At 43.4% G+C, this 15,441-nt stretch overlaps 1 protein-coding gene across 1 annotated transcript in view; it reads left to right on the forward strand.

The window, feature by feature from the left end:
- Positions 1 to 371: 371 nt before the first annotated feature.
- Positions 372 to 15,441, forward strand: part of PLBD1 (phospholipase B domain containing 1) — a gene marked incomplete at both ends in the record, with an annotated part of 46,082 nt that continues 31,012 nt past the window's right edge. The window contains 2 exons of the mRNA XM_084254775.1: positions 372 to 456; positions 14,584 to 14,803. Coding sequence (XP_084110901.1) covers positions 372 to 456; positions 14,584 to 14,803 — 305 coding nt within the window. The remainder of the gene's footprint in view (positions 457 to 14,583; positions 14,804 to 15,441) is intronic.

Here is a 15,441-nt window from a genome sequence, read left to right on the forward strand (position 1 = left end):
TGTGAACTGATTCGTTCGAAGCTTGGGCGGCAAAACCACCCGGGCGGACGCGGAGCGCAGAGAAAGTGGCCCGCGCAGCCTCGGCAGCCGGCTCGGGCGCAGCTGGGGAACTTTCCCAGCCCGGCCCACTGGGCGCTAGAGGGTCAGAGAGGACCCGCCTTTCCAGGCTGGTGCCCAGCGGGGTGAAGGTCGTTCCCAAGGCTGCGTGAGGCTCCTCGCCCCTGACAAGCACCAGACAACAGGACTCATGAAAGAGGAAAGTTCCAGCAGCGCCGACCTCTGAGACGCGGCGCCCCGCTGGCTGCCGGCCCAAGAGCCGCCCTTCGAAGCGCCGCCGCCCGGCCCAGCCGAGAGGTCGCGGGCGCGGAGTCATGTCCCGCCGCAGCCGGGACGGGCACCCCGGGCTGCCGCCGCTGCTGCTGCTGCTTCTGGCCGCCGCGCCGCCGAGCCTGGCAGGTGAGCCGCGAGCCCCGCCGCTCCCGCCCCAGCCCCTCCAAGGGTCCTTCCCGCGGGTGCCCGGGCTCTGGGTGGACGCCCAGGAAAGCGCTTCCGCGGGGGGGACGGGCGGGAACGCGCCAGCCGCGCCGGGGCTCTGGGGTGGCACCCGAGAAAGCCCGACGGCGCGGGCGGCTTCCAGAGCATTGGCCGGATTTCCCGGCCACAAAGCAGTTTGCTCCAGCCTGACTCTTGGCTGCTGGCAGAGCCTCGGCTGGTCCTAAAAGCGTCAGTCAAAGGACATCTAAATATATTTATTCACCTCACTGGGGGCAGGTGTGAGTCTAGGCTGCCATCCCCCCGGACCCTCGCGCGCCCCCGTCTACAGTGGCAAGGATTTGGGTTGCAATAACGCGTGCCATCTGCGAACCGGCAGCTTTATTTGTACCAGAAAGTGTGTCTAAAGGGCTGTGTTTTTTCATATAAGGCGCACTGGAAGCCTAAATGGGATTTTTATTCCCATTGTACAGATGAACCGAATTGAGAATGAAGGAGATTTAGTAATTTGCATAAAGATACACATAAAGCAGCAAAGAGCTGAAATACCTGAGGGCTTTTGCTTAACGATTCCCCTCTTACCTTTAAAACAGGTTTATCCCTGTAGGTATTGACACTAATCTGTACCTTCTGCCTCAAAACAACAACGAAAAGTCCTCAAACCCCACTAAACAAGCCCTTGAATGTTGCCCAGGTCTTCCCAGTGAGGAAGGCTAACGAGGATTCCTTTTATTTCATAATCCCTTTTCTGCGCTGACCTTATGCAAGAATAGGGTGGAGTTCGGGAGCGCAAACCCCTTCTCAAATTTTGTCCTGATTCTTGTTACATCACCTTCCCTCAACAAGTATTTGCAGTTACCAGATTTCAAGACCTTTGCTTTCGTAACTTGCCCATTTATCACTCTGAAATCTTTTCAGTCTTTCAAGCGGAAGCTCCCTGTCCATCTGGCTCCTGACTCTTGATTTACCTGCATGTTCTATATTTCACCTGGGCTATGGTGGTGGCCTTGGTGCCACCTTTTTGCCCAAGGAGACGGCTTACTCGCTGACTCACACACACCTGGGAGAAGCTGAAGAGTGCCCCAGAAATGCAAACACCTTTCTGTCCCAAGTGGTGGCAAAAACCTTCCTTTTCTGCTCTGATTTTGGTTGATTGGGATGGTTTTTAATGCTTCTGGGGGTAGTGGGCTAGCCTGCCGAATGAGGGGAAGGCCTTTCTCTGAATATGGGTACCCTTTATTCAAGCTGCTGCTTCTTAAAGCGAGTTCCCCAAATAATAAGCTGGCACCCTGGCAGGTAGGGTTGGCAGCCAAGGCAGAGGAGTGAGGGCATTTCTGCAAGTGATCCTGATAGCACTGGGCCCCGCCATCCAGAAAGACTTCTTATCAAGGTGTTGGAGGGTGGTGGTGATGCCCACACTGATTCTTTCAAACAGCTGTGACCTCTCGTTTCCTCTATTCCATCCATGGAACCTGTTTTGCAGCACAGTTCTTAGCACCTTTGTCTACGACATGCCAAGAGCTTGGGGACAGAAAGCAGGGCCTCTGATGCCTCTTATTTTTCACGTTTTCTCTGAAGAGTGCAGTTTAGAGAGACTCAACAAACAGTATAGAGATTGTTTTTATGTTTTTATCTCCTGCAGTGAGTTTTATAAGTGGACACCTATTTATACAAATTTTTAAATTTGAAAAAACTTAATTTTTTCCTTTGGAGTTTTGTTCTCCTAGAAGTTTGTAAACCACTGCACAGTCATCCTAGCCCTCTCTTTCAAATCAGCATAGACTACTGGCATATAACACCACATTGGCTTTAACCTTTCCATACTGAAAAACCCTCTAATTGTTTTAAGGTGTCATGGATGATTTTTCTAAGTAGTACGTATAGTAAAGGCAGCTTGTCACTAGGAGACAAAGAAATGGATTGAATGCCAGGAAACTTATAAGGTGGCATGTGTCTTGGTAAAACTGGCTCCAAATCTCACCCTGGGACTCACAGGGCTACACTCCAGAGATTGATTCTTTCCAGTCCACCAAAGCTGATCGGACATGCATACAAGGAAGCTGATTCACCCTGATACACACAAGTCTGTTCATCAAAATGCCAGTTGTTAATTTTTGGCAGACAGGATATTGTATAGCTATATCCAGGCTGCTTCTCACTGTAATCAAACTACAGGAACATATAATACCAGGGGTTCTCTAGTTGGAGGCCTAATTCATCTGACTCCCAGTAGGACTGGCCCTTCCATCACCCAGGGAGCTCCTCACTGAACACAGCTTGCTTGGAATACTGGCTTTCAACCCCAGGACAGGCTCTTCCCTGCCTCTTTGGCTCACCAGCGCCCACGTGAAACTAACAGATTCCCTCACTTGATGGGCTGGTACCTCTCTGTGGTTGTGGAGGAGTTACCTGCCCTGGGGCTCATTCATTGTCTGTAAAGGTGACTTAGCCTGCCTGTGGTTGAGCTCAATCCCAAGTGATCCTGGAACTCTGAAATCAGTCTTACTTCCCACTTCACCGGGGGTAGTTGTGCCTCCATAGGCTCATTCGTTCTAGGCGGCTCCCCATTCTTGGGAGTACACTATGAGACAGTATGGAATTCAGAAATAGAAACCATGGGGCCAGACAGTTTGAAGCCTGCTCCAACCCTTAACTGAGTGATCTTCAGACGCTTATCTAATCTCTCCATGCCTCCGTTTCCTCACCTACCACAGTCCTAACTCATGTGCTTGTAGTGAGGGTCCAGGACTGGGCTACAGTTTCGTAGGGGCTTTTGAACTGAGCTGCCGTTATTATCGATCGGCCTCTGGGGTCGCACTTCTGGAAACGTCATGCATCTTCTGATAAGGCAACCAGGATTACAGCTGATCATCTCTGTGCTGTGAAGTATAGCTTGTTATAAAAGCAGGATTTTTCCTTAATCATGACCCCAAATTTCAGGCACTTGGGATACATGGTGGCACATGAAGCAGTGCTTTGGAAAATGAACTGTGTCCAAGTTCACCTTCCTGGTTGTGATTATCTAACCAAAATTACCTTATTTTTTCCAACATGCAGTTTCATTAAATATGCCTGCTTTAGAATTTCCCAACTCCCCTTCTCCCTGAGCTTCATAAAATCTTCCTACACCTCCTCCAGCTTGTCCTGGTGCTTCACACCTAAAACACCTCTGTGAATGTGACCCTTGCCTTGTGCTCTCCCTGTATCACTTTGTTTCTAAGAATGTACGCAGGTTTCCCTGGCTCCTGAAAGTAGTATCTGTAATCCCAAAGAAGCAACTGTTGGTCATTTATATGCAAACACTTCTGAGTAGCCCCAGTGCCCACAAATAAACTATCAAATCATACCAAATAGCACATAAAACCTAAATCAATACATGTAGTAAAAGCAGAAGTGATACAAACAACACACCTGTAGAAAGTAGTTTCTGGGAAGTAGCTGGCGGGGCCTCTCTGCTGGGGTGCTGCTGCCTTTAGATCTGCTGCCGTAAACTCCTCCAGGCTGTTTGTGCTTGTGCCTTTTGTCGTAAAAGCTGAAATCCCTGGTAGATTTCTTTCCATCAGTGAAAACAGGTGCACAAGTAGCTCTTTCCTGCAAGCCAAGTGGGATCACATGAACTTTTTAAAAGCAGGGGATACCTGTAAAAGATAATTGCCAGGAGAATTTGTGAAAGAAATGCTCATTTATTTTTATTCTCAAACTTGGTTGTTGGTCCTTCTAGAAATGTGAATTTGGCCAGAAACATGTTAAAAATGATCCACCTTCAGTCCTTCAACTGAGGGCAGAACATTTCTTAGAAGTTTTTCATGGTGATTTACTTTTCGTAATTTGTAAACTGAATCGTGAACTTCATCTTGAAACTGTTCTGAAATGCAGAACAGAAATTTTTGTTTTCAGATATCTTAGGCATTACTTTTACTTGTGTTAGTTGGATTGCAAATTAGAAAGCATTAACTACTGAGATAGTAAAAGAGGTAGTAGAAACAATAGTAAAATGAATAGCAAAGATTTTATTTTGTTCAACATTTAAAAAATTTTTTTAATACATTTAAACCTTGTCCTGTGTCGTGTTTTAACAAAGTACAACTTATATTTCACAATCCTTTGAAATGTAACTTTAAAATGTGGCTAGAAGCATATTACTAATTCCTGTACTACTGCAAAACAGGAATTTACTTAATGTAGTGAAACATGAAACTAAAGAACTAGTGAAAATTATGAGGAAATGTTAGTCTAAAATTTGAAACTTGGTGTCTGTGCAAACAACAGATGATTACATTTCATCCTCCAGTGAAAATTGTAAAGGTCTCTTAATTAAGAGAGCCAAGCTTGCTTTGAAATTTGTCAATCAGCCTTGCAAATGCAGATGCAATTCCAACATGTCAGAGTCGAGTTATTCCAACTATTGGGAACCTAATACCATAATTCTAATTTACACTTAGAAATCAACAGTTAATATACTGCAGACTTGATACAAATCTGTCTCCAACTGTCACCTTCCTCATTAGTGTGAAAGTTTGGGATTTAGGTGGCCACATAATAAATAAAGCCTTGTGTTATGGTCAAGGGAGTTGATGCAGTGCCACCCTGCTTCTCAAGGGACTACAGTTAAATTTATCAGAACACATACATATAATTCAACCATGATCTAGGTGAGACATGAGCTAAATGATGAGGAAAGGGCAAAGTTGACCTTCTGTTGATATGTCTTTTGGCGAAAACTCTGATTTAAGCTGTAGAAAAGAACAGGTCCATTTCAAGGAGATGAGAGACATCATTCCAGATCTAAGCTAATCTCTAGTATTTTTTTTTTCATTAGTGTTTTGTTGCTTTGAGGCCATTCTTTAAAAAAAAAAAATACGTAGTGTAAAAGGCACATGTGCTTTCTGTCTCTCACCCTCTTGCATGCCTTTTATTTAGGCTTCTGCCAGGTGTGACCTGAAGCAGCTCACCTCAGCCCCCCTGCAGCAGTCCCTTGCTTTCTACCCAGAGTTTCTCTGAAATCATAACCACTTAACACTGGAACACATGCAAACCTGGGAGTGAGGAATTTAACACTTCATAGGGCAACTTTTGACCTGTCAGCAGGTGCAGGTGAAGAAGTCCCTCTTCCACCCTTGGGGTCTACTTATTCTTTTTTTTTTTTTTAATTTATTTACTTATGCATACAAGAGCTGGGGTACAGGCCAGAGGTGTGTGTGTGGGGGGGGGGGGTGGTGAGAGGATTCACCAGAGACAGAGTAGGGAACAGAACAGGCAGATTGACTGAAATACACTGCTGAGGGGAGCAGTGGGCCAGACAGGAGAGGTCTGCTGCACCATGTGGGTAGCTCCCTGGTCAGCCAGGGATCGAACTCGTGCTGCAGAGGCTGTGGATAGCTTCACAGTGCTGTGTTTAACTCCTGTGCCACCAGGGAGGCCCTACAGAGGCTTACTCTATGCCCTGGTCACCTCCAAGTGCACCCTTGAATTAACTTTCCCTGCTTCTTTCTTCCAATCCCCAACTTTTGCTCCTTAGGAGCATTTCCTAAATCAGACCTCCCTTCAGCACGAGTCCTAGGCTTTGCTTTCTGTTGGAAAAGAGCTGAAACACCTCCTTGGTATTTTGTTGCCTGGAGATTGTTTATTCATGAATCAGTTGTTTTCTTAGTGAGGCTGCTGAAGAGTTGAAACAAACCTAAAAACCACATAAGAACCCTTTCAGAGAAAGAACATGCAATGCCAAGGGACACAAAGAGATTCTGCAAGCCTCTATTCATGGATATAGAAGAGAGAGCAATTCAAGGACCAGGACCAGAGGGTACAAGGGAAACCCAGTTTGAATAGGTTAATCGCAATCTTAATTTTTAAATATTTTCTCGGGCCTCCCCAGTGGCACAGAGAGTTGAGTGCAGCGCTGTGAGGCTGTCCGCAGCCTCTGCAGCGCAGGTTCAATTCCTGGGCGGCCAGGGAGATACCCACATGGTGCAGCACTGTATTTTGGTCCTTCTGCCTGTTCTGCTCCCCACTCTGTCTCTGGTGAATCCTTTCATCCTTCCATGCTTCTGGCCTGTACCCCAGCTCTTGTATAAAAATAAGTAAATCTTAAGTAAATAAATATTTTCTCTCACACATTGTACCTCTGCTCACTTATCCTTTTTCCCCCACTAACTGACTGAATATATTAGGCAAAAATGATATTGTTCAGGGTTGATCACTATTAACTTACATAAATGAAGGTGCTAGGAAAATTAAGTTCCAAATATGGATCAGAGTATTGTAGGCCACTTATGACTATTTTACAGTAGGTTTAGGTGGGGTGTTTTTCCCCCCTGATTAAAATCAATGAGCTCATAGATTATATAAGAATACACAAGAAAATAAAATTGTAACATGGGAGTTTGGGTTTTAATGTCAACTAAAATATTACAATGATGGGCCTTCTTCTGTCTTTGTTTATGGAAGATAAATGTTCTGTTTTTATAAAGTGACAATGCCATTCATTTAACACATTTATCAAGGGTGTTGATTTTGAAGCTGCTGTTGTGAAAGTTGTTGAAATCTTATTTTTCATCTTCATAATTCTGGGAAAAATATTAACACATGGCAGGTGCCCGTGAGCATCTGACCCATCCTCTAGGTCCCTAATCTGAGCTTAAGACATAGCAACCTGGGTTATTATAGACTCACTTCTGTGAATGTCCTGACAAACTTCCCTTTCCTCTCAAGAGCACATATATTAAGCTAGATTCATCACAGAACCGTTACGTTGCTGGGTTCAATCCCCCTGAGGTAGACAGGGTGAGTGGAAGTGGTCCCTTGCCCCACAGAGCTGGTACCAAGCGAGGTCGGGGTCCAGAGCATGTAAAATTTCCTGCCTGTTCACTATTACACGTCTAACTTTCATCTGCCTCTCAACACCAAGATGTTTTTAAAAAAAAAATAGAGAAGTCTCATGACTGAAACTATTACATGGTCTAAGAAAATTAGCAATTAGCAGGGTACGAGGGAAACCAGAAAGAGCTGAGACAGAAAAAAACCCTGAGGCATGGAGAACATCCATTCTGGGTTGAGCGAGAAACTCAGGTTTCAATTCTTTTTTTTTTTTTTTAATCTATTTATTTATACAAGAGCCGGGGTGCAGGCCAGAGATACGGGGGGTGAGAGGATCCACCAGAGACAGAGTGGGGAACAGAACAGGCAGACTGACTGAAACACACCCCTGAGGGGAGCAGCGGGCAAGCAAGGAGAGGTCTGCTGTGCCATATGGGTTGCTCCATGTGGGTTGCAACCGGGGATCGAACTCATGCTGCAGAGGCCGCGGATTGCCTCACAGTGTGGTGCTTAACCCCTTGCACCACCAGGGAGGCCCAGGTTTCAATTCTTAGCACTTGCTATATTAGTGAGTTTGTTGGCAGTTATTCTCGTGGATTCTCCCGAGGACTGGGAAGAGGTCACTCATGCGTGAGATGCACTGGGGCTACAAAAGCTCAGATTTGCAGAAGTTGATTATTTTGTGGTTAGGAGATTATTTAGCACCAGTAACAGTGCAAACACAGTCCTTGAGCACAGAGATTGAGAACAAGCCAAGGTTTACAGCAAACGAGGCTGCGGGAGTGGAAAGTGAGGGGAAAGGAAGACCAGGTTCTGATGAGAAAGGCCAGAGCTAAAAGCATACTCTGTGGGTAGCACTGAAAGAAAAGAGAGTGACAGGTTTCACTTCCTTTTTTCTTCTGCATTTCCTGTTTATGATGCCTTCCCTGCCGCAGCAATTCTTTGTATTTAGTTAGCCAGGCTTCCTCTTTTTCCTATTGGGCTCACTTGAGGTGAGGGTGGAAAGAATATTCGAGAAAAATTGGGCAAGTGTGGGGTGTAAAGGCAGGAATGGACACTGGGCAGGTTTTCTGATCCAGCAGACTGGGTAAAGAAGGAGTCAGAGTCCTCAGTGGCTTTTGCAGGTTTTTTATTTAGATTACCAGGTACACGGCAGGCAGGGGTGCTGGGGGGCTGGGAGGCTGCAGGTCTCCCAGCCCCCCACAAGTCTTCACTCTGAGCTCTCCGACCTTCTCTCACATTCTCTCTGCTCTTCTCATGGCTCTGCTTCTCTCTCCGCTTCTTCTGGCGTCCCCATGACGCCGCCCTTAAAAGCCCAGGTGAATCCCATCTACCTATGCCCACACCCTACTCCAGGTGCCCGCCATCAGGCATGCATTCAGGACCACAGGGTTCTGTCATCTATCCTAATGGCAGGAGGGCAGAAAAGCCTGATACCTTTTACCTTACCCTACAGGGGGTAATGGCATTTATGGTCCAAAATCAGTTTGGGAGACATTTCTTGTATTTGATGGGAGAAGAAGGGAAGTTTCTAGAAGGCGGCTTATGATTGTCAAATTGCAGCCCATTAGCTTCATTAACAATTAGACTATTATTTGTCACCTGGAGTCTGCTGACATGTCCTCGACAACACATAACCCCACATAAAAATTCAATCTGAGCTTTCTAATACTTGTCACTAAAAACAGCATGTCCAAAAAGTATAGTCATATTCCCCCCAGATCCATCCCCCAGCTGCTCCCTCTCTCAAATGATACAACATTCATCTGCTGAGTCTCAACCTAGATCCTGAGACCCACCTGGCTTCCTCTCAACTGATGAGCTAAATTAAATTTGCCTACAAGCCTGAGAAGCTGCGCACTGGTTTCTTGGGGGAAAAAAACCGCTCTCTGTCCATTTTCTTTCTTCAGGACATTGTTCCCCCATAATTCTCCCCTTCCTAAGTCTCCCTTTCTTTTGCAAATATTTACTGAGTACCTATTATAGGTCAGGCAATACACCTAGTGCTGAGGAAAATCTGTGGCCTTGAGGGGCCTCCCCTGGCAGCGCAGCAGTTGAGCGCTAGGTTGCGAGGCTGCCCACAGCCTCTGCAGCACCAGCTTGATCCCCGGCCACTGGCGAGGGTCCCACAAAAAAAAAAATCTGTGGCCTTGAGGAGTCATAAGCCAGGAGCAGGGACAGACCTGTAGGTCTCCTGTGGCAAGACCTACAGGAGAGGTACATACGACATACACTGAGCTTGGAGACAAGTCAGCCCCTCCAGTGGGGCCGCATCTTCCTGATTCTTTTTTTAAATTATTATTTTTTAATATTAACTTTTTTATTTTTTACATCATTGTTCATTTTTAAACATTATTTGCTTCCCCCCACCCCCTCAGGTGTAGTCCCCATGCACCCTTTCACCATCACCTCAGTCCCCTGTGCTCCTCCCTCCCTCTGATGCCTCTCCCTCCTCCTCCCCTGCAGGATGTCTCTGATTTATAATTGTCCGTCTTTGCTTTGTTGTGTTTTGTACTGCTATTATTTTTTTTTTTACACTGATATCTTATTGGGTTTCCCTGCTATAAGTGAAACCATCAGAATTTTTCTTTTTCCTTCTGGCTTATTTCACTGAGCATAATTCCTTCTAGTTCTATCCACGTTGCTGCAAATGGCATGAGTTTATCTTTTTTGATTGCTGAATAATATTCCATTGTGGATATATGCCACAACTTCTTAATCCAGATATCTATTTTTGGGCATTTGGGTTGTTTCCAGGTTTTACCTATTATAAATAGTACTGCAATAAACATAGGTATATAGGTGTTCTTTTGAATCAATGTTTTTGTGTCCTTTGGGTAGATCCCTATTAGTGGAATTGCTGAGTCATATGGTAGCTCCATTTTTAGCAGGTTGAGGAATCTCCAGACAGCTTTCCATAGTGGTTGGACCAGTTGGCAATGGTCTCCCACCAGCAATGTAGAGAGTTCCTTTTTTACCACATCCTCATCAACATTTGTTGTTGCTTGTTTTTTTGATGTGTGTCATTCTTACTGGTGTAAGGTGGTATCTCAATGTGATTTTAATTTTCATATCCCTGATTATCAGGGATGTTGAACATTTTTTTCATATGCCTGTTGGCCATTTGCATTTCCTCTTTGGAGAAATCTTTTAAGTTCTTCTGCCATTTCTTGACTGGATTGTTTATTTTGTTTTTGTTGAGTCGTGTGAGTTCTTTGTATATCTTTGTGATCAGTCCCTTATCAGTTGACTGGAGTGCAAAGATTTTTTTCCCAATCAGTGGGGTCTCTCTCTGTTTTGGTTAATGTCTCTTTTGCTGTTCAGAAGCTTTTCAGTTTGATGTAATCCCAGGTGCTTATCTTTTCCTTGACTTCCTTTGCTTTGGGTGATGAGTCTTAAATGTGTTTTTGAGAGATATGTCTTGTAGTGTTTTACTTATATTTTCTTCTATATATTTTATGGTTTCAGGTCTTATGGCCAGTTCTTTTATCCATTTTGAGTTCATTTTTGTGCACGGTGAAAGGTAGTGGTCTAGTTTCATTTTTTGGCATGTGGTGGTCCAGTTTTCCCAGCACCATTTATTGAATAAACTGTCCATGTTCCATTGCACAGTCTTTGCTCCTTTGTCAAAGATCAGTTGTCCATATAAGTGTAATTTTATTTCTGGGCTCTCAATTTGGTTCATTGGTCTGTATGTCTATTTTTGTTTCAATACCAAACTGTTTTAATTATTATGGCTTTGTAGTATAGCTTGAAGTTTGGAAGTGTGATACCTCCTTTCTCCTTTGCTTTCATCAGTAGGGCTTTGGCTATTCATGGTTTTTTGTGGTTCAATACGAATTTCATCAGTGTTTGTTCTATTTCTTTGAATAATGTCATTGAGATTTTTATTGGAATAGCATTGATCTGTATATTGCTTTTGGTAGGAGGGACATTTCAATAATGTTAATTCTTCCAATCCATGAGCAGGGGATGTCTTTCCATTTCTTTGTGACTTTTTCTATTTCTTTTAACAGTGTTTTATAATTTTCTTTGTATAGGCCTTTCACCTCTTTTGTTAGGTTTATTCCCAAGTATTTGATTTCTTTTGTTTCAGTTATAAAAGGGATGGTTTTCTTGATTTCTTCTTCATATTGATTGTTTGTTTATAGGAAGGCTACTGATTGTTGTGTGTGGATTTTGTATCCTGCCACTTTACTGAACTGGTTGATTATTTTAAATAGTTTTTCTGTGGAGTTTTTAGGGTTCTCTATATTATCATATCTTCTACAAATAGTGATAGTTTTACTTCTTCTTTCCCTATTTGGATTCCTTGTATGTATTTCTCTTGTCTTATTGCCCTGGCTAGGACCTCCAGTATTAAATTGAAGAGCAGTGGTGAGAGAGGACATCATTGTCTTGTTCCTGATCTTAAAGGAAAGGCCTTCAGCTTTTCACCATTGAGAATAATATTGGCATTGGGTTTGTCATATATGGCTTTTATCATGTTAAGATATGTTCCTTCTATCCCGAGAATTTCAAGGGCCTTCATCATAAATGGATGTTTGATTTGTTGAATGCTTTCTCAGCATCTATTGATATGATCATATTGTTTTTATTTTTCTTTTTGTTGATGTGATTGCACTGATGTGATTACACTGATCGATTTTCGTATGTTGAACCATCCTTGTGTCCCTGGGGTGAATCCCACTTGATCATGATGTATTATCTCTTTGATGAATTGCTGGATTCTGTTGGCAAGGATTTTGTTGAGGATTTTTGCATCAGTGTTCATTAGGGAGATTGGCCTGTAATTTTCTTTTTTTTTTGTGCTGTCTTTGTTTGGTTTTGGTATTAGTGTAATGTTGGCTTCGTAGAACGTATTTGGTAGTATTCCTTCTTTTTCAATTTTTTGAAAGAGTTTGTGTAGGACAGGCACTAATTCACTGCTGAATGTTTGGTGGAATTTATTTGTGAAGCCATCTGGACCTGGGCTTTTGTTCTGGGGGAGTGCTTTGATTACTGCCTCAATTTCGCTGCTTATAATTAGTCTGTTTAGGTGTTCTCTTTCTTCTTTGTCCAGCTTTGGATGATTATATCATTCCAGTAATTTGTCCATCTCTTCTAGGTTGTTGAATTTGTTTGCATATAAGTGTTCATAGTAATCTCTGATTATTCTTTTGATTTCTACTGAGTCTGTTATGATTTCCCCTCTTTCATTTATAATTCGAAATAGCAATTTTGAGATTGCTTGGTGTTTAAAAAGAGAGAAAAACCTCAGGTAGAGGAAACAATATATGCAAAGTCAGAGGTGTGGAACTGGCTTAAGGCAGGCGGTAGAGTGGTGTGAATGTTTTCGGATCAGAAGTACATGGGGTGGCGGGTGAAAATGGCTAGGTAGGTGGAAACCAGCAACTCAGGCCAAGGATCTAGGCTCAGAGTTACATTTCTAGGAAACTGAGGTCATGGCAGATTTGTATCAGTTTTGCACTCATTCATTCATTCACTGATTTTCTTATTTGAAGTAACATTGGTCTAAAACAGTATATAGATTTCAGGTATATAGCATTAAAATTCAACATGTATACATGCTACCTTGTGATTGCCACCAAAAGTCACTTTTCTATCCAAACAATTGATCCCCCTTACCCAGTTTACCCTTGTTTCACTCATAGGTAGAGAGAGTTTTGCATTTTAGAAAGGTCATTCTGACAGGATGAATGAATAATGGATTAAAGTTCAGAAGGAATTCAAGAAAGTTCTCTTGCACAGAAGAGCAAAAGAGGTGGGCTAATGGAGAGGTGCTTAGGTAGTTTTAATTAAACATGAAATGTGGGAGAGACGGAGGAGGCCTGGATGGACCTGGATTTCTCACTGAAAGCTCACAAAGATAGCAAACAGATGATGACAGCAATCTGATGAAGGACAGACTTGCCCACTTAGCAGTGAACTTAACACAGGATATGCTTGTGTTGATTCTCAATGATGTACCCAAAATGTCTACAATATAATAAGACAGTGTCACTTCAGTTACCAAAAAAAAAAAAAAAGATGATGGAAGATGGGTTGGGAGAGAATATGAGTTTTGTTTTGGAAATGTTGGATTTCCAAATTTATGGATGATCCAGATGGTGGTGTTAATTGTGCTGATGGGTGGACAAGATGAAAGGAACCCGGGGAGAATGAGGAAAAAGTAGGCAGAGGAGGTGGTTCAGAAACTGCTGTTTCTGTTGCTTTGGAAGGAAAGTGATCTACTACTAAGTGGCCACCTGGATGCTGTATGCTTTCAGAAGTTCCACTGCCATTAGGATACAAGGATTCATCCATGACCAAGCCAGAGCAGTGTTGGTAGCATGGAGGGATGAGTACCAGACTGCAGCCAACTGACACAAGACAGATAAGGAAGCAAACTATGAATGTGCTACCCTTCAGAAGAGGAGGCCAGAACCACGCTGGTCTTATTCACAGCCATCACCAGCACCAAGGACAGTCCCTGATACAGGACTCTAAAATTTGTCATAAATTCATCTAGGGAGTGAGAGGTTAGGCCATCGCTATAAATCTGGTCACAGGATCCAGAGAAAGCTGTGCGGTTGGTTTGCTCTTAGCTATGAGATGGAAGATGCTCATACACATACCAAAGGGGTGGGAGGCACTGCAGAGACAGTGTGTTGGGGTGCAAGAGGATCTAGGATGGAACAGATCCTTAAGAAGGTGGTACTGAGTGGCGATCCAGATTATGGGTAGAAGGAATGAGGTAAATAAGACAAAGACAAGTATAGGATGGGGGAGGGCAAATTCATAATAGTATCAAGAATCTGAGGTGATGCCAGGTGTTAGTTTCCTTTTTCTATATAATAAGAGTCCAAATGTCAGGAAGGAATCAAAGTCATGAACTGAGCAAGAGAGAAGGATAAGGACAAAGAATATGGTTTCTATGGCACAGCTGCCAAGGGGAATAGAAGACCTTCCTGACCAGGGAAATGAACCCCATATCCTTGGTTGGCTGAAGAGGTGGGGAGAACTCCAGCTCTGGCCTTTCCCCAATCCCATCAATCAGGATGGTGCCCTTAAGCCCCCCTCTCTAATGTTCTAACTACACCCCTACCTGTGACCTGGGTCTGTGTGATCTGGGTTCCTCTGGTTTCCCCCACTTGTAAAAGGACAAACTATACTGGCAGATTTCCCAATTATAATAGAATGTCGAAACTCTTTAAAAGCAAACACATTGGAATTGTTGATTATGTAGGAAAATGCATCAGTCACTCAGTTCAATGCATCCTATCCCCTTTCTTCTAGAAGTCCACTATGCCACCGCATACTGGATGCCTGCGGAAAAGACTGTACATATCAAGCCCGTCCTGGACAAGACTGGAGATGCATATGGCTTTTACAATGACTCTGTGATGACCACAGGCTGGGGCGTCCTGGAGATCAAAGCAGGGTATGGTTCTCAGGACTTGAGCAATGACATCATCATGTTTGTGGCTGGCTTCTTAGAGGGCTACCTCACTGCCTCGTAAGTATCCAGATTGTGGTGAACTAGTGGGCACCATGTCCCTTTCTTTGTCCACAAGGGGCTCTTGTCTTCCTGGCATTGTACATTAGAACTGAAAAGTAGCTGAGATCCTTCAAATCTGATACATTGTTCCAGTGACATCTGTGCCCATTATCAGTACCTGCCTAGAAGGAACAAAGGTCTCAATTGTAGCTCTCTACAATCCTCCTGGCATTTATTGTTTTAAATCTTTCCCTCTCATGAAACCATTGTGAAGGTCAGCTAAACCAGTTCATCTTACTAGTCACTTGTTGCCTGGTGGAAAGCAAGTGAAGGGTGGAAAACTCCAATACAGAGAAGCTTAATGAAAAGTAAAATTCAACAGTCTTAAAATGATAACTTCAAGAGGGCAAAGAGATTTTAAATTGAAATTTCAATGTTTAATATAAACATTTTTTCCAGGTCTATGGATTATTATGTGCTTCGCTTGTCTTATAGAAATAACAGGAATGCAGTTAATCATACATAATTGAGACCTCTCTTTTAGAAAAAAGATCTCTAAGAAGAAGTTGCAACTCATTTAATCTAGCCTTATTTTTCCTTTGATATAAAAAGTGTTCTGATGACGCGGCCTTCTTTTATCCTGTGACCTAGATTAG

This window comes from Talpa europaea (genome assembly GCF_964194135.1).
Source record: "Talpa europaea genome assembly, chromosome: 15".
Taxonomy (NCBI): domain Eukaryota; kingdom Metazoa; phylum Chordata; class Mammalia; order Eulipotyphla; family Talpidae; genus Talpa; species Talpa europaea.